Raw genomic sequence first — 24,518 nt, 5'->3', positions numbered from 1 at the left:
TTAGGTTTTACTCCATAACTATATATTAAATCAGCGTTAAAATACAGTTGAAATCAAATCCTTTCATATCCCAAGGCCACACATTTGATACAGTACATTGGAAGGTCAGAATATTTAGCTGAGCATACACCCCTTGAGACTCAACAGATGTACAGATACGCGGCCTAATCCTAAAACCGCATTCATAAGTCTGGAAGATCAGAATTGAGGCTTAATTCTCTAAAGGACTGCTGCAATGTTGTGTGGTCCTTTCATCCAAATTAGAATGATTCATTATGTCTAGTCCATTAGCACCATCAGGGATAGGTGTGGGCCATAAAATCTGCATTAGGATTTCAAAATATGTCAAGGATAATCTTAAAATGAGATAAACTGGGATGTTTGAACTAAAAATAATTAATCAAAGTCATACATACAGACTTCTGGTTGTTGAATCATGTTTAACTTTTATCTTAAATTCTTATGCTGTCTTAACAAATATAAAACTTGGCCAGAGGATTGTATATTGGATTTACACTGTTACTTTAAAGTACCATATTTCCTGTTGGTAAAGATATATAAAAATACCTAATAAAAGCATGCAGATAAGTCTAAAGAATCAGAAAGAAAAAACAGAAGATCTTTTTCTGTTCTCCAGTTCTATTTCATATTAATTACGTAGGAATTTATATGTAATATTTTGTGTGTGTGTTCAGTGTGTGTACCACTGAAGTTCAAGTATTGTGTCATGCATCATCAAGAGAATTACACTCTAATACCTACACCACTGATTACAATACTTCTGTGTCAAATATGTATTTCATCAAGGCCTTACAATAATCACTGGAAATGTAATGCCGATAGGGCTACACTGGCTTCTATATTAAAAATATTGGACAAGCAGAGAGCTTTTATTTTTCTACCTCTTTGGTTTTGAGAAAAAAATGTGAAATGAAAAAAAATATTATCTTTCAATGCTGCTAAAGCATGACTTTCCCCTATTCACCTTTCATAACAAAAACATTCACTTTTCTAAAGTAAAATACACAATTTCTGTTTACAGTTCCAGACAAAGTAAAAATAATAAATAACAAGCAGAATCTGTAACTACTAACTAATCTGTAGTGTTGTATAGTGAACTGCTCATAGAAGACTTTATGTATGCCCTTTTTTATTTTTGTATTTTAATGTATTCCTTAAGTAAAGATAAATATACATAATATATGAAATTGGGACTTCTGGAAGTGATGGTTTAAATCATACATTCCAGAGTAAGAAAAAGTACTATAGAGAAAAAATCCAAAAGTATGCAAAACAGAAATTATTTAGGACCACACTGTAACTAAGCTCTGTATACTGCAATCACTGTGGACAGTCACAGTGTTAATAGCTGGGCGACGGGAACAGTCAGAATTAACCACATGCAATATAAATGCCTTCATGTCTTCTAGAAAAAACACTGTAATTGACCCCTTGATCATCTGGAATATCTGTTGTCACATTTACTACCACAGGCCCAAATGATCTTCGTGCAAAGCAAGAAAGCAAATGTCGGATGATTAACGGGGATCGATGGTTTATCCCAGAGTTTAGTCCCCTGACACATCCAGTGTAAACTCAGTGTTTGCAGAACTGCAGCTGAACCGTACCGAGTGAAGTACTCATCTATTTAACACTAAAGATGTTTAGCAAAAGTGAAAGGAATTACATTCAAGCACGTGAATTCAGAAAATATTTATGGGCAAATATCATCATGGTCTCATTAGCAGAAATGGGGATCCAGTTCTTAGGGCAGGCAGTAATTTACAACAGGGAAGTTAGCCCACTAGGAAAAATGCACAGATAATTCGGTGTGAAAGTGTGTGAACAGCACTGCGTTATATCTTGTCTAAAGATAAGTTATGTGTCGTGTGATTTCATCAGTAAAGGTCTATGTCATCTCTGAAAAAGTATTATCCAAAGTATTCAACTTTACAGTAAAGCAGAAAGGTTCAATACCCACAACAGATACCTGAGCACTAAGACACAATGTTGGGCATACAACCTGCAGTGTCAACTCACCAGGGCAGAGATTATTCACTTCACACTGTCAAGTTTCAGAATACCCTAATTATATTTATGCTAATCACGGCACCAACTAAGAATATCATTTCCTGGTGCTAGGACCCAGTGCTCTAGAATCTGGATTAATTATTTTAAACCTTTCTATTTCTGGGGAAGAGTTTGGGTTGCATGGGTATCCCAGACTAAATAGAACAATCTAAGATTGCTTTTGATAGACATTATTTTGTACATAAGTTACCATAAGATTTGATTTATATTTATGTTATTCATTTGGGAAAAGTGCTTTGTAGCTAGGTAACATGAAATTATCTCAACATTTAGCATACATTTAATTTTTGTTAGGGACATTCATCAGCAGGCATATTTGCTATTAATAAAAAAATTGGAATGATGTTGAAGTCGTGACAAGTGTTGGAAAATATTAACAGACTTACAATATATTTTTTTGTTTGAATATTTTCTTTGGTCTGCTTTAGGTTTGTGGATATATGGTGAAATGTATGTTCAGTTTTGTCACTTGACAAGTGATGATCTCTTGGGGTAAACAGCAGGGTTTCTCAGTTGCAGGGAATCCCAGCTGTCTTTTGGGATTCCATCTGTGAGCATTTTTCTTTTATTTTCTTTTTTTTTTTCCTTTTTTGTCTTTCAAATATTTGAAGGCTTTGATTTGGCCATAGTCTCTTTGAACGTTACGAATTCTTCTATTATAAGCGAAAAAAACCCCAAACCCGATAAACAAACCACGCCACTGATGAGACTCCCTCTTCAGATAAGTGGAATCCCAAACTAAAAAAAAAAAAAATGAATAGCCAAATGTAATGCATTGTAGACTAGGAACGATGCGAGCTGTTTCACAACTAGCCAGTCTGCAGGTGCAGTACTGCCATGGTAACCTTGGGTGCTACATAATGGGAATCCAGAGCCCTGGGCAGAAGAGACATGAGGACATTTTCCCTCACAACCTTTTCCAAGATATTGGGAAGTAACAGTGACTGTTCCTTCTTTTCTCGTTCAATAGTTTCATGATCCACCACAAGCAAAGTTTGTCTGTCCTCTTTCTGCCAGTTAGCATGCAAGAACACCATTTACATCTGTGACGATAAACGGGTTCATGTACTGTCTTCGTCTAGCCATAAGACAGGCAGCTGATAGATGATACCTGAACACTTCTCTGAGACATGGGATCCCATGAAGTTGTAAGGTATAACTAAAACAGTTACCCCAGGCTGTCTGTAGAGTTAGGTGAAATTCACTGCTATTACATTGGTACTGGGTTTTCAAAATATATCTTTTTTTCAACCACAAAGACTAAAGATTTCTCTTGCATTTAGTTTAAGATTCAAGATCTCACTGATAGACATGTCGAGGGGCTGTGAAAAACTGAAATCCTGGTGCAATTGTACAATTCCAGAATAGATGTTTGCGGGCTGAAGGCTTTATTTGGTGATGTTTGTCAGCATGGAACCATGGCACCAAAAACCACCTGACATCTCCAGTCTGATGTGAGTCTCCACATGTCTAGCAAAGAAAACCATAGCACTGTGAAGTGCTACTGTGGGCTTTGGCTGGCAGGATTTCCAGAGAAGTCCTTGAGATAAATATTATTCCAGGACTGAATGCTCCTTGGAAAAAGATAAAGAATTTTCAGGGAAGCTACGGAAATTGAAAGACAGTCCAGTTGTCTGCACACAAATTGACAACAATTTGTCTGTCTGTCCACTGGGCTGTTTGGATGGGCTTGTCTTAGGTTTTAATGGAGTTATTTTAATGAATTGCTTATATGATGCAGAAATACATTAAGAGAGTCAATATAAGTGTGAGATGATAAACCAGAGTTACTGCTCTTCTTATTCAAAAACATCTTAGAACAAATATTAATTGGGCATAGTTTGAGACCTATGCAAATCTCTGCTATTGGTTAGCCCAGAACGACCTCTTAGGAGACCTTCCCAATACAGCTGGTTTGATGAGTTTATAAAGTTTTGCTGTATTGAGTATAGTGGCCAACAAAGGTGAACTTAACCTATTGAGAGAGGACATTCTGCAGTTTCAGCATGTCAGAAGGTGTGTCAACCCTGTGACAATCAAATTTAAATTGAATTTGCAAAGTAGAAAACTCCATTGGTGTATTAACTGATGTTTCATTATACAGACTCCTATCTGAAGGCACCTGAGGTATATTTACAGCTCCCCTCCCAGTACAGTCTTGTTTTTAATTGGCTATATAAAGTAAAACTGTACAGTAGGGCATGAGAAGTTTCTCCAAGGGCACAAGAACGTTTTGGTAATCCTCAATATCTTTTATGGGAACTCGGGCTATTCAGAAGACTTGGAAAGAAAAGCTGTTCACGGGAGGCAAAATACAATTTTAGAAGCAAAGCCCTTGAGCATCTTGAGTCTCTAGCAACTTTCCTCTGTTTTGGTGAGAGTACATTAAAAAAGTAGTTTTGACATTATAGAGCCGTGTACTGATTGAAGGGGAAAAAGGTAAGGATAGAAATGTAGTGATTTTTCAATGCATGGTACATCTTAAATAATTTTGAACATTTTTTGGAGCATTGTGACTGGTTGTCACAGTGACTTGCTGAAAATCATCTCAGTACCTGTTTCTTGCTCTGGCACAGCTTCTTAGTAACAGCTAGCAACAATCAGGTATTTGACATCAGAATTTCATAGATTTCAAACAACGTGCTCATACTGTGTTTCTCTCCAGAGCAGAGGTTTCCTCAAATTTCTGCCAGGCCACACACATCATATGTTAGAAATCTTTGCAGGGAAAAGCTCATCTAATGTTACTTGTCAGCATTGATTCCTTTTAGCAAGAGTGCAAAACTATTTTCGGCCTGCTGTGATGGCTATTTTTATCTCCATTAACCTCTTGACTGAATATAAACATTTATTGAGAGTTACCTCCCTTGTTTGTCCAGTTGCTTCAAAGGTTAGTGAAAAGTGGACGCCTGCCTGACCTCTTTCATCCTCATTAGCTGATTCTAATTGTTTCCTGAGAGATTGCAGTTTTGACCCTGCTTGTCCTTGTCAAATTTGTCTAGTTATTACATGAAGACATTAGCAGAAATTGTGTTTTCAGGTAAAAATGACTCAATTATAGAATACAGACTTACCTAGTGTAGAGCAGTGAACAGTATTGTGGTTCTAGAATGTGCCATTGTTTCCAAAATGTGCAGTTACTATTGTATGCTCCCATCTTATGGACACCCATGTCAGCAGATCTCTATGATTATACTCAGGCACTAAGAAGAATGTTTTGCAACCCTGTAAGTAGTTTGTAGAACTTTTGGAGGGAGAAATAAAGTTTGGTTGGTTTTTTTAAGCCTTATTTTTAAGTAGTCGTATTATTGTTGCTGCTGTATCAAGAAATCTTTTTTGTAGAAAGGTACCTTTCTAAGGTAGGGGTGTTTCTACTAGCACTGTAAAAAAAAAACCAAACAGCATGAAATAGCTAACACCACCACCATTATTTTGGTAAGGACCAACTAAATGTTACAGTGTTACAAATACATCTTCTGAATTACAGGATGATTTTCATAGTACATTCTGAGACCCAGATCATTAACGAACCTTATTCCAAGTTAGGATGGTGTCCCAGATGTAAAGAGCTGTCATGAAGAACTTGTTACCCTGCCAAGAGTTTCTTCTGTGCCACACCAAAAACCCGGTTTTCATGCTCCTCAGTGGATCTCTGTTGTGCTCATACAGTTGAGGCAGAGGACCTAACAGGTCTCGATTAGGTATTTCAAACAGACATGTCCCAGGCATCACAGGTTGTAACCAGTGCTTTAAATCCCACAGACACTTAGTATGGATTAAAAAGCATTGGTGTGATGCGCTCAAAGCATCATACCCTGCTTTACAAGCAGGTTGCCGCATTCTGCACCAGCTTCAGCTTTCAAATGGATTTAAAACGTAGCCTCAGGTATTGCACATTGCAGTAGTCTAATCTTGAGGTGATAAAGGCATGACTGATTTAACCATAGCTTTGTGTTATCTTGGACTGGGGTCTTTTCATTTTAACCATTTTAGGGAAATGGCCTTTCCTGAATCAGCAGGCTTTCTTCAATTCTTACTGTGAAATAACACACGAGAGTAAACCTTTGTTAATGGTGAGCACCTCCTATGAACATGTGAACCTCGCAGGATGCCAGACCCCAAGAACCACTGTGGTGGTCCTGGCTCATCTTATGGCACACGAAATATGGCTGTGAGGTACTTCAAAGAAAAGTCATTGCCTGTCTCCCTTAGGGGAGCTGCCAAGCTCTGCAAGCAGCCAGGGCCTTGTGAAGTTTTGCTTTCATATTAAAAGACGTTTATTTACATATCTGTGCAGCCTGGGAGCAGAGCTATAGGAGAGAGAAATTCTTTTGAGGTGTCCACCAGCTCTTCTGGGCTAGCAGAGCTGTGAGACAGAACACCCTGTTCCTCCTCCAGCCTATCTCTAGTGCCTAGAGACCACTCACAGCTGCTGAACTGACTACAATTTTTACTGCCAAGCCAAATTGGAAGCTAATTTAGTGACCTCCATGTAGTTCTATAAGTTAAAAAAAAGCCCTGTAAACAAGGGACAGCAAAGTGGACTCGTGTCCTTTCTGCTGGTGTTCAGTCTACCTTCTGCTTCTGCTGCTTCACATCAGAAGAGATGGGGCATGTGCTTGAGCTCCTCTTGTTATCTAGAGGAAATTTATGGTGGCCTGAGACTAAGCTTACCACCTACTAAGGGAAAAAAGAATCTCCATGAGAAAGTCAAATGGTATCTCTGCATCTCATTTCTCCCTCAGCAGTATGTGGTTAAGTATAATCCTTTCCTGGGACATGTGATTTGTCCTGTCTCTATAGATAATAAACTATTGCCCAGCACAAGAAAATCCTGATATTATTCGAGGCTTTTAGATACCATGTTAATGCAAATAATACCCTTACAGATGGGAGAGACACAATGAAATGTCAGATGTCTGTGAAGAAGAAAACCAGAAATAGGTATTAAATCTTGTGAAAATTAAATAGACAATCCCTTCTGCACTTAAAAGATAGAATTTTGGTTTAGTTTGTTTTTTTAAACTTGGCCTCCAACTTAAGAAAAAAACTTATTTGTATGTCTGAACCATTTATGGTGTGCTTGCAAAAGTCCAGTGCCTGGATAATATTGCACTCTTTTTTGATGGTCCTTGGGATTACCAGAAACAGAGAGCACATATGAGCGCAAAATAACCCATGTTAAAGGCTTGACTGAAGTGGCAGCTGGAGAAATGCAACATGTGGTAGAAGCATGTCTTGGTCCTCCTCTTCAGTTTTGCTAGCAGTCACAGTTGCTAACATTCATGCTAGAGCTTGTATTTAATATGGGTGTGATTCTCAGCTATGTGAAGATTAGCCACTCTTCCTTGTTTCCGTAGCAGCCTTAACACTGTTTTGATGTAAGTGACACTAAAGTCCAGACTTTTCTACAATAGAAGTTTTCATTAGCTGTTACGTTCCTTTTTATTAATTTCATTCTTTATTTATATGTTTTCTCCAGCACTTCTGGAGGACAAATAATGTCATGGAGTATATACAGTAGTGTGAATTATCCATAAGCGTTTGTATGAAAAATGTGACATATAAAAAGCAAATTAAGCAAGAAATTCTAAAATTAATAAAGCAGTATGAGAGAAAAAACAGATCAAAAAACAAAATGCAAAGAACTGTGACATTCGATATCTCTTATTCTACCATGTTTATTTATATAATGATGTATCATCAATTATATTAAATATATCTTGTATAAGATTATGGATTTATTCTTATATTACTAAAGTATAAAATAATATTTTATTTTCAATGAATAATTTGTGCCTTTTTTGGAAATGTAATGTGTTTAATAGTAACTCTTAATATCGCTGCACTTCTAGAGCATTCATAGACACTGACTAAATGAGGCCAATGCATCTGGAATGTCCATGCAAATATATGATTTTCCATATCTTAAGCTTTTTGTAAGATATTAATATATGCAGAATATTGCAATGAAACATAGCTGGAGCCAACTAAAGAATTATTGGTGGAATAGAAAAATAATTAATCAAATTCTTTTAGAAAAGGTTGAAATGTCGTGCACAGAATTATATCCAAGAAAAAAAAATTGTAGTGCGTTTTGCACTTCATACACTCTGTTGTGGCTTCATGCTTTGTATAGAGAAAAAGAACTGTGAATGATAGAAGTCTAAGTGGCATCTCAGTGCCACATACTGACAAACTCAGGAATACACATAGGAGTTTTGCCATTTCATTAGTAAAAGGAGTTAAGTGTTAATAATTTGAAGCCTCTACCTTATCTCCTCAAATACCAAATTCTCTAAATATAGGATCTGAAACATACGCAGGAGATGGCTTTGTTAAATGTGCATCTCCTTGCCTGCATGCCTTTCAGGTGAAATGGATGTCATGCTTTACTTTTGTGCCTTTGAATTTATTAATACGGCTTCTTTTATAGTGTTTTTGGAGACAAAGCGCAGTGACTCATTAACACAACTATTATTTCAGACACAGTAAAATCACACATCAACACTTAGCAGAAGGGGAAAAATTCCATTATCCATTCAAAACAATTTCCTATGATAATACAAATGTTACCCAGGACAGATCTTTGAAATGGATACCGATTCTTTAAATTCTTTCCTGTCTGTTTCAGGAAATAGTGAGATCCCATTGATAATGAAGTACAATGTGTCTAAAGTTCACTTCTAAACACTTGGCTCTGTGCTGTGAAAGTCATCTGCATTCCCTTTATAATTCTCAGTCACCAGAGATCTGTTTAATCTTGGAGATCTGATCCAATATCATTCGGAAAAATCCTTGATAATAGTTTCACCATTCAATCAATGAAAGAACTAAAGCTTACTGCTTGTGTCTTCTTAAAAAAAATCCTGAGGCAAGGGAATAAGACCTTAGCTTATGGGTTTGGAGATTTTGTTGTTTGCAAATAAAATGATTATTACTATTATTATTCAAGTTCTTAATCAAGGCAAGCAAATGGCATCTGTTTGTTATCATCCTTCCTACAGAAGACAAAGGCTTCAGTCCCTATGGTACTGACTGCTGGCCCCAAGTGGTTGCTGGATGTGACTTGGCAAGGAGTAGAAGACAACAAAAACAACTGCATTGTGTACAGCAAAGGTAAACAGAAGCTGATTTTTTTCTCTACTTTCTTGTGCAAGTTACTGAGATAAAAATATACCTGTTGCAGGATAGAAAAATGAAGTAGTTTGTTTCACCTTAAAGTGGAAGTTTCCATTACTGTTTTCCTAACCAGCTCGGCTTTTGCTTTTTATATATATTTTTTTATATAAAACCCCTACATGGTGTCTGTAGTGTACTAAATGCTTTCTAAATACTGAAGGACATCAGCTGACGTAAGAGATATCATCCATTTCTCTCTGAGAGTTAGTGCCTCTTGGGAAACATCAGTAAAATCTATACACTTGAAAAAAGTGACTTCTTTCTGACATTTTATTGGGCATACTGGATAGCATTTCACCATGTTACATTATATAGTAGACTACTAACTGAAATCTGGTTTTATAAGAATTCAGACTTGATTGGACTATGATAAGACTTCATGTCAGCATGGTACTATAAGATAACTGGAACTGGATTTCAGGGTTGTTACCTCTGACATTCCAGTCTCTGTGTAGTGGCATGACATGAGGGTGCTTCACTGCAATGTATTAGCTAGTGGCAACACATATCATTTCTGTCCTATGTGAATTGTCAGATATGCTGAAGTCAGTATGGGTTCTTAGAAGGCCTCCCAAACATGCCTTGTCTAACCTACGGCATAGAAAATCTGTTTTGTTTGAAGATGAAAAAGTTAAATGAACCCAAAGAGCCTTGAGTTCAGTCCATAGTTGCACAGACTATGCACCACACTGCTTGGTCAGTCACTGTGAGAGCTTTGTAAATGTGGTTATGGTATCATTACAGTATGTTTTAAAAAAAAAACCAAACGCAAAACACCAAAAAAACGACGACGTGAATACACAGAATAAGAATAACTTATTTAGTGTAGCTGTTTTTGGCATTTCTGCCAAAGATCAGGTTGCAAAACTATGACTTTTCTTCCTTGCATTTCAATCACCAATTTCAGCTCTTTGTGAATGCTTCAGAACATGAACTGCTCTTGTTTAATTTCTTTTAGGTTTTATTTCTAACCAAACAGACATACTGAGATCAAAGATTTGTTTGCTGAGGCAACCTAGTGACCATTTCAGCATACAAGCATCCAGGCAAATAAGCACCCATATAAAAATATTAACATACAAAACACTAATCATAACATCAAAGACTCCTAAAAACTTACTAGAAACAATTACAACTTGTTCCTATAATCATTGCAATTTATACACTTATAAGAGGATTGCTTTTAAACTGCCACAAGCCTTTGAAAGTTGAAACGCTGAAAACAGGGAATTTGCATGTTAAAAATGAGTTGCACACCAGGGTCTTAGAAATTCTTTCTATTATAATTACAGAATGCCAACACATTCATTTTGTAACCTGAAACACCTGCAGTACTAGAGAACTGGGCTCAGATCTAAAAAGGGTTGAGCCACCCTTCCTTCGCAGCTTGCTGATTGCTGCCCAAGTGGAATAAGCAGCAAAGCGCTCTGAGTAATATAGTGAAGATTTTCTCATGAATCCAGAGCGGCAGTTTGCTATTCATAGTAGTGAATACTCACAGGCAAACTTTTCTACAACAACTTTTTAATCTAATGGGAAATTACTTTCACTCCAAAATACAGCTTCTGCAAATTCCCATAGGATGATGTCTTATCAAGTATTACATTCTATCTGTAATTATAATAATACTTCACACATATATACCAGTAAGACTTTTCATCTTCAGAGTACTTAACAACACTAACTAGTTCATTACACAGTTTCAGTGCTATCTATGTGATTGAATCTATTGAAATACAATTTATTTTTTTCGAATACTGAAAGCCTTCTTCAGTTTGGTGCAATCTGAGTAGCCCAAAACATTACTCTTTTCATTCAAACATGCCGGATTTTGTTTCACTGATGGTGCTGGTTATTTTAGTACTTGGCTAACAAGGCATTGTGACACAGTCAGAACAGTGCTCAAGGTGAATTCTGTTATCTCTGCTGCAGATCTGTGTTATAACTGAAGGGTAAATTTGAGCCTAAATTTATAAATGCATGTTAAAAACCTAAACTAATACGGGAAATAAATTGTAGATATGCTTTTCCTTTGCTGCATTCTGTTCCTCTCTGCACCTTGAGTTGGCTGCTCTATTGTTCATTAAGCACCTACAGTTGCCTTGAGCTCTGCTGACATTTCTGTACTAGAAAGATTAATTGGCTTGGATCACAAAACAATGTCAAATAGAAGATGGTAAAATAAATAAATAGAATAATGTTTCTTCCTTCAATTTGTATCTCATCAGTCCAGATTACATTGCCTTGATTTGTGTCAGCTTTCTGTCTCCTATAGTGCCATTACTTCTAATGAAACGATGTCAGCTGGCATGCAATTGTAATTCAATGTTATGTTGTAGTTGCATGTGTATAATTTTGTTAGTTTGCTTAGCAATACATTGTTATTTCTGAAAGCAATTAGCTGGACAAATGTATGGAATTGTTCATTTAGCAGATTTGGTCACCTAGGAGCTGTTTTCCTTATATAGCCAAGATGAGATGAGTTGAGTAAATAGACACATTTCAAAGAGGAAAATAAGTTTGAGGATTGGCTGTCAGTGCACACTACTGGTTGATCGGTTGCTGACTCAGAAGCACATACTTTATTTCCTTTTAGCTTATTACAGTGATGCCTTTGAGAGCAGAATTTCCCCCAGGTATTTCAGGAAAGCATAGGAATGTCAGCCTGACTTCTCGTTCACTAGAAGCTATGGGCACCACAGTCACCTATGTATTGTACACAGAATAATCACAGGGAGAGAATCTGGCATGTAGTTCCTATTGAAAGTGAATCTGAGCTGGCCAGCTACCTTCCTATTTGCCTTCAAATCTCTCTGTAAAATATCGTACCTAGGCAAGCAAACACAAAAGAGTGTGTGTGTGTGTACATGTGTATATATATGATGTATATAGGATTATATTGCTAAGTTATTATAGTGGAATCACAATTCATCTTCTGTATAAATTTTTAGATTAAGAAGCCAGTTATTTAAAATCATACATCAGAGTACATTCAGAGTGAATAGCTGTGAAATAACTATTCAGTATTTGAAATTAATTCTCTTTAGTCTAGGATCACTTCTTTCTATCTATATTTTTTATAACTACATTTCCCCAATACTAGGACAAATTAGAAAAAGGAAAAACTGTTCATTAGTATCCCTTTTATAATACAAGCTCTGATACAAGCTGGCTACTCATGGCACATGCCATTATCCCATTCTATTTTTCTGAAAGGGAACTTTTACAATTGTAATTACATTTAAAAGACATGCCCTTTTTGTTTTAATATTTATGTCAAACTTCTCTCATGTTTCAAAAAGAGCCTATTCAATAATATATGAGATGTGCTGAAATTTTAGAGACAGATTTTAGGAATTGTACCTTATCTAGAATTATAAATACATTCTTTCCAAAAATCAGCTATAGAGTTTCAGTAATTCCAGCAAGGTACATTGGTGGGAAGTATTGATGCATGAACTGTGTATTCATTGCAACACAGAGAAGTATTGGTGCCTCACGGATTTGTGGATCAGACCTGTTCTAAGACCAGAAGTTGGAGTCCCCCCTACAACCCAGGAAGGGACTGGGGTATTAACCGCACACCTTCCACTGGGACTGTAAGGGATTTTTAAAATAATTATGACTGAATAGAATAGAAATGGTGTAAAAACTACAGTTCTACAGACTGAAACCCATGTTCGTATAGCAGACATTTTTATAGATATTATTTAAGCCATTTATGTTAAATGTATGGATACCATATGTTTAGTGGCATTGTTAAAACAGGGTGTCTGTACAAATATTTAGCTGTGGGAATTATAAAATCATAAGGCGATTAAGTTAGCTAGTTGTGAAATTCCAATATTGCTTTTTAAATGACTTCAGGATATAGGAGGTGCTAAGGTTATTATCTGTTATCAGGAATACAGCGGAATTGTACGACTGGATAATAACTAAACAACTGACACAATGTAAAATTACATTATCAGTGTGTTAAAACAAAATTGCGCCCTAAAGGAGTCTACATGCCAGCTCAGAGCTGCAGTGTAATTATGCTTAACTCTGATAATTAAAATACAACGGAGATCAACAGAATCATTTTCATTAAGAAAATTATTAATGATGGTGGTATAACAGTAATTGATTGCAGAGCACCACAGGATAACTCTGTGCAGGAAAACCAACATGTTTAACGTGTGTCTGGGCCGTTCGGGTTGTGTTTCGTTGTATACCAGCAAGCACGCTGCCCAGCCAAGTGGCAGCTGCAGTGCGCATCTTCGGCTGTAAACTCCAAATCACAAAATAGCTGCTCTTTGGAGGGGAGGGCCAGGTGCTGGGGTACAGGGTGGCAGAACAGGGTCAGAGACAGCTGCCAAAAAGGAGGCAGCCGCTGGCAGCGTCTCACACGCTTCTTGAGCCGTCCGTCATTTCATTTTGCGTGAGGCAGTGTTTGGTTTTGCATTTCCATTAGTGATTTACTGATGTTATTTCCTCTGCTGCCTTGCCTCACTGAGTAGTTTATGCTCTTTGTTATTTCTGAGAGGATGTGGAAGGAGGAAAAAAGTGTCCTCGCCCCAGCATGGTTCCATAGGTACCGCGTGACATCTTAGTAAGTAATTCCACAGGATGGTCCTGTTAATTGTCCCGGTGGTGCTGATACATGATATTGAATGCCATAAAAAGCCTCCATCCCTTCCATAAGTGAAATCGCAGTCAGTGCCCACTGAGCAACTATGACAAAATTCTGGCTAGGGAGGATGTTGCCTAAGGGTGAGATCTGAGAATTGTTATTTTCTTTCAGTAAATACAAAACTCAGGGGGGCGGGAAGGGTGACAGGATTCGAGGCAGTGCTGCTCCACACAGCTAAGGGATGGGTGCTTGCTCAAACAGATGCTGCTTTTGAAAGCTGCCCAAAAAAGTCCATTCTCCAATCACAATAGAGAACAAGCCTGCTAGGGTGGATTTACGAGATGAGATTAGTTAAAATGACAGCTGCCCACACTGAAACTGTGTCATGTAGCTAATTTATAAATAGAAACCGGAGGAGAGGCAGCACAGAGAAGAGGGCAGAGCAGAAGCCTGGGCTGGAAACAGCGGGCAGCTCTCGGCTCTTCCAGTGCTTCCCTTGGCTGCACTCCCCAGCAGTCGACTTCAAATAAGTCAGTAAATACATAATTGTTTACTTATTTCACTGGTACTGTGATGAGTTATTTAGCTGATGTATGTGCCATGCATTGAAGATAGAAAAACTGCAAAAGAATTACATGAAGCTATTACTAAGAACTAATTTTTTTTCCCTGCAACTTCAGGCAACATAATGGTACATTGCACTACCGACATATAGCATCAGAGACCCTGATGAGGCACAAGTCAAACATCCTAAAGAGTTCAAACACTGCTGCATTAGAACAGAAGTATATTTTGTTTTGGGTCAGAGAACAAGTTGTTAATAGGCCAAAGGTTAAGCCGGAGCATATATTTTAGATTGCAAGGGGCTTCTCACTATACTATTAAAAGCAAATGTAGTGATTTTACTTAGTCTGTTCTACATAGACAGTCAGAAAACTGCAGTATCTGCTGTCCCACTGGATGCCTCCATTAGCTAGATAATGTGCTGAAGTCTTTGATGTTGCTACAGTTTTTTTGTTCTTCGTTTGTATCCACTGACAAAAAATCTGAGTTTTTTACAAAATGTAGCAACACTTATCCTGGTATCAATGGTCTGCTGAAGAGCTTGGTTTGCATTTCTTTTTCCACAACACTGAAAAAATGCAAAATATTTTTCAAAAGTAGTATATTTTTGTGTATAATGCTTGCATAAAATAATATGTCTACAAGGACAATAGACCTTCACAATCACTGAAAGCAAGTGTCCTGGATACAGACATAAGACATGATTGGTAGGCAAGTGGATGGCATGATTCACATTTGGGTTTGCAAGGATGTTGAGAAGGCAAGGATGCCTAATGACACTACTGCAAATGAAACTATTGCAAATCAGTCCTTCTACTTTCCTCGCTGGCTGCAGAAGGAGAAAATATTTGTCCCATGGCTGGTGATATTTTTTGCTTGCTGATGGCAGACACAGTGTTGTGGGCTTAATTCAGACACAATTCAGCTTCAAAGAACTCACAAAGCAAGATTGTACTTTATTTTTGCTTTTTACCTATTAAAATAGATCCAATGGGAGATTTTCTGCTTTAGGGAGTTTAGAGGTCAGGGTCTTGTATATGGTCTTAATTATCTACAAGGAAAGGGTTCTTTTATTCATCTTTATGGAATTAGTACAAGATGCATATAATAGCATACAGTGAATTATTACATGCCCTCTAAATTCCAGGCCTGTAGATAATAAAGGGAAGATGACAAGAAATGCAGAGGTACAGCTGTATTTCCACTTTCAATATGAAAATGCTTTTGTTCATGCATTTCATTTACATAACAGCCAAATTATATTTGTAGGTTGTTCTCCTATGTAAGTTGGTTTGGTTTTTTCACTTGTGTTCTTCTGGTCACTTATTGTGTAGTTTATTCCATGGAAGAATAGGAATTCTTTTTCATTTGAGGAGGCAAGAAAAGCGGCAGAATACTGACACAATTTGCACAGAACTACATATTTTGGACTGAAGCTATAAAAAGCTGTAAACTGAGTCTAACCTCACCTATGAAAATGTTCAGGATGGAAAAGCAACCTAGTCTGTACTTCACAGTGGGACCACAGAAATACTATTTTGACCATTCAGACTGCTGGCAAAAAAATGAATGCAAACATCATGCAGAGATTTTTTTTTGCAAGATACATATTTGTCCCTCATTTTTCTCAATCAGTAGAATCAGTCATTTAGAAATTATTTTAAGAAAACTGTTATCATTATTGTCTGGATATGATATATATGCTACATGTGGTTTATTTTCTTTTTAATTAAATTATTTTTTCCATCCATTATGCTAAATAAATATTGAGGACTACAGTAAACCATGACCCCCGTGGCTCATAGTAGTGTTACCACTGTAATCTTCCCTGCAAAGCAGGAGGGAAGAAAAAAGCCCCCAAATTTGCTGAGCCACACATTTCAAGTTGTCGACAACCCCATCCACAAGAAAACAGAAGAAAATATATATGCACTCTGTCCTGTCAAAAGGCTTTCGCCTTATCTTGAGAGACTGTCAGGGCAGGAACATCATGGAATGGACAGGAGTCTATTAAATTAATAAGCTGCTGGATGGTGTCTGGAGAGTTATGATGCTCCATAAATCCAGTTTGATCATGGTGGACAAGGTTTAAATCTGCAGCCTTCTAATACACATCCAGGTCCTGGATTGGATTTGAAGTTTTGTGCTGGAGACACAGAGATAGTCCTGCAGCTTGTGAATTAAGATTTATCATTTTCTCATACTGGGCTTTTTTTTTTTTTTTCCTACACTTCTTGACAAAAATGAAAACACCTTAGGGATCCTGGCAAATGTTACTGCTTGAAATGAAAGAGCTGTTGTCAAGGTGAAACCACAACCTAGAAGCCTAAAATCAAACCTTGGTCACTCTTTTCAGGCAGCTCCATTGGTGCCGAGTGCAAAACATCTGTATGGGAGGAAACACGGCTGGATTAATCTGCAACCTGTTTAATAGTGCTTCCTGTCAAATACTCCTACTATGTATCTGTGATACAAAACAAACTAATGGTTTGCCATATAAAAGCAAAAGCTAAAAAAAAATGTAGATATTTGTTCTTCTCCCTTGCAAGGTGGTACTGTATTTACTAGATAGTGTGGTGTAAGATTTGTATGTTCCTCACTTGTACATGGGTTAAGCCTGATGGTAAAAATTCAGGGAAGAGTCCCATAATGTTCAAGGTCCCAGGAAAACCTATGCGATGTACAGACATGATGTCCCTTTAGGATGTAGGGCTGGATGGCCTGGAGTGCAAGGTTAAAACCATGTTGGATGTGTTTTGTCTCTAGCTGTTTATAAGCAAGACTATTATTATGGCATGACAGGTGCAATTCAAATGTCTCTTGGCCACTTAATTGACTTGCAAGCCAGTGATTTATTATTAGGACACTGAGTTCCTATTCTTCTTGCTCTAGAGACTCCAGCAGGTGACTGCTGTGCTTACGCAGCCAATGGCATGGCCAGCAGTTCTCAATTCTCAATTCCCTAGACACATTTTGGATCCTGCCTTATTTATTTATTTATGATACATAGAATCTGTGTTACTTACAAGAGCAATCTGTGCTCATTTTTTGTTCTTATTGTTAATTTAGAAGGTTAAAGAGCCTTCTACATGTTAGAGAAGTATAAAACCAACATGTATGTTAAAAGAAATACCAAGGAAATACCTTTTGAAATACCGAGGACACTGAGCTTTGCTTTATGCTCAGAAAAATGGTTTCAGAGGTGAATGCAACTGAAAAAGCTCTTTGGTGCGTAGATTTCTTTAAACAGAAATTGAGATCAAGATGTAACCCTTAGTCACATCCATCCATCCATCCATATCTCTCCACATTGTCTTTCAGAATTTACCTAAGAGCTGTTGCCAGAGATCATGTGTGACTGAATCCTGACCCCTCTATTGATCCTGGGGATCAATCTGTGTACTTTCTGATCCAAAGATCAATGTCAGCGTTTCTCTCCTTCTCCCACAGCATTCCCGCACTGCTCCCTACTGCAGAGAGATCCCACAAGGAGCAGGACTTCATGGCAGGTGCTGCAGCACTTAAGCCATCAGTGCAGACCACATCCACTTTTCCTAATGTAATGGCAGCTTCACCGTGTTATTTGGGCCAGGTTAAGAAGTCTGTGTAGTAACCAGGGAGGAGGGAGAGTGAAGGTTAGGAGAAACCTCCAGCACTGTGCAAAATATGGAACTTCCTTGTTGCAGCTCCCCTTGCCAATAAGGCAGGATGCTCCTATTGCCTGCAAGTGTCCATCACCCCATCGGTGCTGAGGCACCACTCAGCCTTTCCAGCATACTGATCTTCTCTGAAGGTAACTGAAAAAATTATAGAGAAGTTACAATCTGCTTTGATGTGCATTCAGTATTTAAGGAACGAACACCTGCTACTGCATACAAGGGGAGAACTTAGATTTCTTAAAAAGTAATTTCTTTTAGTGTTACAGAAAGAAGAAGGAAGGGAAAAGGAAGCTGTTTCAGATTTGATTTTTCTCTTTCTTGTTTCAGTTTCATTGCATCAGGGCATGTGGGGCAATGGGATGCTGACAAATCGAAATCCACTCAAGAGTGTGCTGAAATTATGGTATTTGAAGCAAGTTGCAATGTTGAAGCAGATTTAGTAAAAGTATTCTGTTAGTGAATGGTGATGCGCATGACTGAATTGGTCATTGGCATGGAGAACCAAGGTTTCTCGCTGGAGAAGAAACTGCCTCTAATGTAATTTCCTGTGAGAATAACATAGTATACAGGCATATATAGATGCATACATGCACATTTGAATACATATATATACACATACACAACTCGAGCCTCACTTAGTGTTTAACTCAAGCCACAGAAGGTTCTGAAATCTCTCCCTATAGTTGCGACATATATGTCTGTGTGGACAACTCCAGCTATTCTGAACAATTATATTGTCATGGACTGATAATCATTGAGAGGATATATTATTTGGAAAAGAGTTTAGAAGACAGAAAGAATAAGTCTTAGCTAACATTTTTAAGGCTCAAAAAAGTGCTAGCATTAGCTTTAGAAATTACAGAAATATGCTACTTTTGCAATAAAGTGGTGAAAATAGAAGATGACACAGGGAAAAATATGCATTTTAGGGAGTGCAAACCAATTTAAAATGAATATTGAAAAGATAGACTGTATTAGAAGAAAGGTGTATTCAGACTTAATCAGATGAATTTAGTAACCATTGTAACTTCTTACTTAAAAAACAGAAGTGCACAGTCAGATAATACATAACATTATTGTGATGAATGGAGAATTCTTGTTTTTAGCGGTGGTGATATAGAAACACAAACAAACTGAAAATCTGTTTTTAGAATAGAATTATAAAATAATGTGGTAGAAGCATATTTAACAGCAAGGACAGTGCACAAATTATGATATGAATAAATGAAAGACATTTTTGAGAAAATCGAAGATCAGTGGGTTAACAGGAATTGACTGATATGCCCTAACCTTCAACTTGGTAACTAAGACAAAGTATTGTTGCTTGTCTGTCACCTGAAACAAATGTTCAGGTGCATACGAACAGAAGCATCTAAGACATAGGGGAGACAACTTTGTCTTTGGCCAGCCAAAATGTTTACTGATACTACAAGATGGGCAATTGAACTTAAAGTATGAGATGAAAAGGAACTGTTTTACACAAGGAAATGAGAGGGGTGGCATCAAGTGATCACTATGCATCCTCTATTAATAAACTATTCTTTTAAATGTGAAGAGGTTTACTTTTATGGTGGCTGCACGTGCATTTTAATGGATTTAAATTATGTGAGGTTTAAATGCATTTTCAAGTTACAATTAAATGAAAATTTAAAATAAGACTGACAGATTGCTAAAGCTAAACCAGTTTAATGATTAAGGTTCAATTAAATTATATTTATCATTGGAGGAGATGAAGTGTAAAATCACAAACAATGATATTTTTCAGTGACTTACTTTGGTGGAAAGTGTAACCTGAAGTATGACTTTAAGACTTTTCTCTTCTATTCCCTCCTAAAGTGGAATTTAATTAGGGCTAAACAAGTGTTGGTTATATGTTCAGAACCCCATCCTGAGAGTCTTTTGTGGACCAGTGGTGCAGGAGCAATTTACTAAGAAAGCTGTTTTGTGATGCAAAGTATTATGTATTTTAGTTGGGTTTTACTAGCTAATTTAGGAGAATAGTTGAAATTTTAGTAATGGTTTAAAGAATGAACCATTTTTGTTGCTTTCATGGAGGTCGCTTTTGGCCCTTTGCGCTGGGTCTAGGACAACTCTCCATGATCTGCTCTCCAGAGGACAACTCTGTGTGGAGACTCCCAAGCCCTAACCCTAACCCTCCCCACACAAAGTTATTCCAGTGGAGAGTCAACCGTGTAGAATTGTCCCGCGCAGAGTTGTCCCACAAGGAGTTGGCCATCATGGAGACTTGGCTGTGGAGAGTTGGACCTTTCTGCTTTGCAGTCTCTCAGATCTGCTGAGATTCACTCTTTAAATACAGCTCTTTCTTATTCCATGTAATTGCTATGTAAATCCCTAAATGTCATAAGCTTTGCAGTGAGTCAAGGAGCAAATGCTGGTTTTGTACATGCAAGCTATTTCTCGATTACGTCCACTGCACCATAATGTCTGAGACATCACAATTTTCTGGCTTGCCATGATATAATCATCAACTTTATATGTGTGGTGCTGCTTTGCCTTTCTGATATACTTCTTATAAGTCATTGTTTATTTTCACTTCATTTTGTCCCACAGAAATGTGTGTAAAAGGCACAACATTCTGCATTCTGTTTCTTTGGTTTGATCGTAATTTTATAATGTAGGACAGAACACAACAAATGGAGTAGCTGGACATTGAGCAACCTGATTTTTTTTTGGCATATTTAAAAACTCACTCACAGCATCATAAATATTTTCTTTCCAAAAACACAATTCCTCTTCTTTATAAAAATTCTTTTAAGTGATGTTAAGCAGAAAATAATAATTTCAGATCAATTACACCTAAAAAACCACTTTGATTTTCATTGCATGTTGCTAATTACTGCAAAGTCAAAACATGGGAAGAGTCTTGAAGGTCTAATTGTATAGAGAGTATTCAGTTCCTGAGTCAGAGAAGTCTCCAGAAGCACCCATTGAGATATACTTTCCTTAAGAAGAGCATCCTTTTGAACTGGGATTCTCTTAGGCTGTTAGACCAGTACACAGAATATCTAAGAGCTGGTCCTTCAGCTGAAGATATTGAAAGAAATTCTTAAGTTCGGGACTGCTGGTTTTGCGTGTCAGCCTTGTATGGCTGTATCATATCCCTTGTGTTGTCATCTCTGGAACGTTAGTATTATAGAAGAATCAATAGAAGCTGATTAGCTGAGGTTTGCTTTGAGCCTATTAGCCTGCCAATCTACCATTAATATCTGGCAACATTCTTTATTTTTCTTTGTTTCTTTACTTTCTTTCTTTCAGGGGTTAAGTTGGGTCAATTTGTGTTTGTAATTGGCAGGCTCCAGTCACTATTACTAATAACGTCGGCTACTGGGGAAAAAGAAAGAGCCTGCAGTTTTTAATAGTTAATCTGAATCTAATTCTGTCTTTTGGAAATGATCCGATCAAATTTTAGCTGTATGCCACAAGTCAAACACTTGATTTATCAACCTATGTCACTTTACATAGTAACAACTTGTCAGATCCTGGTAAAATGTTGCCTGTGAATCATACTGCAATGGATTTGTTAGCTGTAGCCCCCCAACATTAGCTCATAGACACATATGCCCATCTGAGCACAACAGGAAAATGTACACTGTTCCTTTTCCAATTTATTTTCATATGACATCTCTGATGAAAATGGGTTAATATTTGTTAAGCTAAGTAGTTTTGTAGATTAATACTGTAAATGCAAGACAGAAAAAGAAAAAAATCTGCTCTTAGGAAAGCCAGTTTGGTTTTACATAGGAAACAATCTTGCTTTTCTTTGATATTGTTAGAGACAACTTAGAGTTTTAAACTCAAGATTCTTATGAGGTTAGTCTATTATTTTGCTTTATCCTGAGATAACTGTTATTTCTATCAAGAACAGACTTTTTGCATAGCAGTGAATCAGTTAGACTATATCCTTAACACAGGGAACAGCTGTTTTGGGATATTTAAAATATTTTCAGTATGTAGCATTTGGTTGGTGCATTCTTTTTTTTTTTTTTTTTTTTTCTTTGCATTGCAGTCTGCTTTCTTCATCGGCATATGCTGGTACAAAACTGATGTAGTGGAGTAAAGAGCCATCCTCATTAAGTTTTTTTCATTTCTTTCCTGATTTTCCTACTCTTCAAAAATTTAGGTGCATAGAAGAAATGTCAAAACCAGGATGAACCAAGTCTCTGAGTAGTCCTTTCTAGCGTGTATAACATATCATAAGTGTAAGTACCTAAAGATACTGCACCGTGCCCTCCAGAGATAGGAAAAATTGTCACCAGATGGACTAAGACATCAGCAGGAGCTTACAAGTCCCACATCACCCCTCCATCATAGGTTCTAAATATTGTGCTACTGGTAGGGATCTTTGAAAAATTAAGACACCAGAGAAAAGCCACACAGAACTTCATGAAAGGTTCAGAAGATGAAAAGGAACTTCCAGAAGTAATTAAGTCCCAAAATTTTGACAATATGTGGGTTGCTTAATTAATTTGCTTTTCTAAGAATCATTTGGGTTAGAAAGGATCTTAAGAATGGTTTGAGTTGGCAAGGATCTTAAAGAACATCTAGTTCCAATCCCCCTGCCATGGGCCCATGGGCAGGGACACTTCCCACTAGACCAGGCTGCTGAAGGCCCCATCCGACTTGGCCTTGAACACTTCTGGGGGGGGCAGTCCACAACTTCTCTGGGCAACCTGTTCCAGTGTCTCACCACTCTCATCGTGAAGAATTTCTTCCTAATGTCTAGACTTCCCCGCTCCAATATATAGCCATTCTCCTTAGTCCTATCACTACATGCCATTGTAAAAAGTCCCTTCCCAGCTTTCTTGCAGACCCCCTTCAGGTACTAGAAGCCATTATAAGGTCTCCTCGGAGCCTTCTCCAGACTGAACAACCCCAACTCTCTCAGCCTGTCCTCATAGCAGAGGTGCTCCAGCCCTCTGATCATCTTTGTAGCCCTTCTCTGGACCCGTTCCAACAGCTCCATATCCTCCTTATGATGAGGATTCCAAAACTGGACACAATACTCCAGGTGAGGCCTCACAAGAGCAGAGTAGAGGGGCAGAATCACCTCCCATCTGGCCACGCTTCTTTTGATGCAGCCCAGGATGCGGGCTGGCCTCAACTACATCATCTCCCATCCTGTATTGAAACTGCAGATTGCCCTGACCCAGGTGCAGGACCTTGCACTTGGCCTTGCTGAACCTCATAAAGTTCGCACAGGCCCCCTTCTCCAGCTATTCCAGGTCCCTCTGGATGACATCCCATCCTTGTGGCATGACAGCGACACCGCTCAGCTTGGTGTCATCTGCAGACTTGCTAAAAGTGCACTCAACTTGCTGTCTTTATCATTGATGAAAATATTAAACACTGGTCCCAATATTGATTCCTGAGGGACACTGCCTGCTTGTCACGGATTTCCATCTGGACATAGAGCTATTGATCACTACTCTCTGAATACAACCATCCAACCAATTCCTTATCCAAACAGTGCACCCATCAAATCCATATCTCTCCAATATAGAGAGGATGTTGTTGAAGACCATGTCAGAGGCTTTACAGAAGTCCAGACATATTACATGCATGTCTTTTCCGCTGTCCACTGATGTGGTCACCCTATCACAGAAAGCCACAAGGTTGGTCAGGCAGGACTTCTCCTTGGTGAAGTTGTGCTAACTGTCTCGAATCACTTCCCTGTCCTCCATGTGCTTTAGTATACCTTCTAGGAGGATCTCTTCCATGATCTGCTCAGGAACAGAGGTGAGGCTGGCAGTTCAGAAGTTCCCTGTGTCATCCTTTCTACTCTTTTTAAAAATGGGCATAATGTTGCCATTCTTCCAGTCACCAGGACTTCTCCTGACTACTATGACTTTTCAAATACCATAGAGAGTGGCTTGGCATCCACATCTGCCAGTTCCCTCAGGAGTCTGGGATGCATCTCATCAGATCCCATAGACTTATATATGTTCAGGTTCCTCAGGTGGTCAAGAACCTGATCCTCCCCTACAGTGGGAGGGACTTTACTGCCCTGGTCCCCTTCTTGTTGTCCATTGACCCAGGAGGGGTGAGGAGAGTGGTTGTCAGTGAAGACTGAGGCAAAGAAGTTGTTGACTACCTCAGCTTCCTCCTTGTCTATTGATACTAGGTCACCATTTTTGTTCATCAATTGGGGAACACTTTAACCTTCCTTTGCTGGTTGACATGCCTATAGAAGCCCTTCTTGTTAAGTCTTCACTTCCCTTGCGAAGCAAAGCTCCAGCTGTACCTTGGCCTTCCTGACCTCATCCCTACACAACTGGGCAGTGTCTCTACACTCTTCCCACGTTTCCTGTCCCTGCTTGCACTGTCTGTGCAGTTCCCTCTGTCTCTTCAGTTGGACCAGGAGTTGCCAGCTCTTTGTTTGCTTTTGGAAA

The 24,518-nt window shown here is 38.1% G+C and overlaps 1 protein-coding gene across 2 annotated transcripts in view; it reads left to right on the top strand.

Moving 5' to 3' along the window:
• ZFPM2 (zinc finger protein, FOG family member 2) overlaps window positions 1-24,518 on the top strand; it is a 309,210-nt gene that overhangs the window by 189,301 nt on the left and 95,391 nt on the right. For both annotated transcript variants that reach the window (XM_054059887.1, XM_054059886.1), the window contains one exon: window positions 9,099-9,210. In XM_054059887.1, coding sequence (XP_053915862.1) covers window positions 9,099-9,210 — 112 coding nt within the window. The remainder of the gene's footprint in view (window positions 1-9,098; window positions 9,211-24,518) is intronic.

This window comes from Cuculus canorus, chromosome 2, assembly GCF_017976375.1.
Source record: "Cuculus canorus isolate bCucCan1 chromosome 2, bCucCan1.pri, whole genome shotgun sequence".
NCBI lineage: Eukaryota > Metazoa > Chordata > Aves > Cuculiformes > Cuculidae > Cuculus > Cuculus canorus.
Note: the sequence above shows the minus strand (reverse complement) of the source record. Positions and strands in the feature narration are given on the sequence as shown.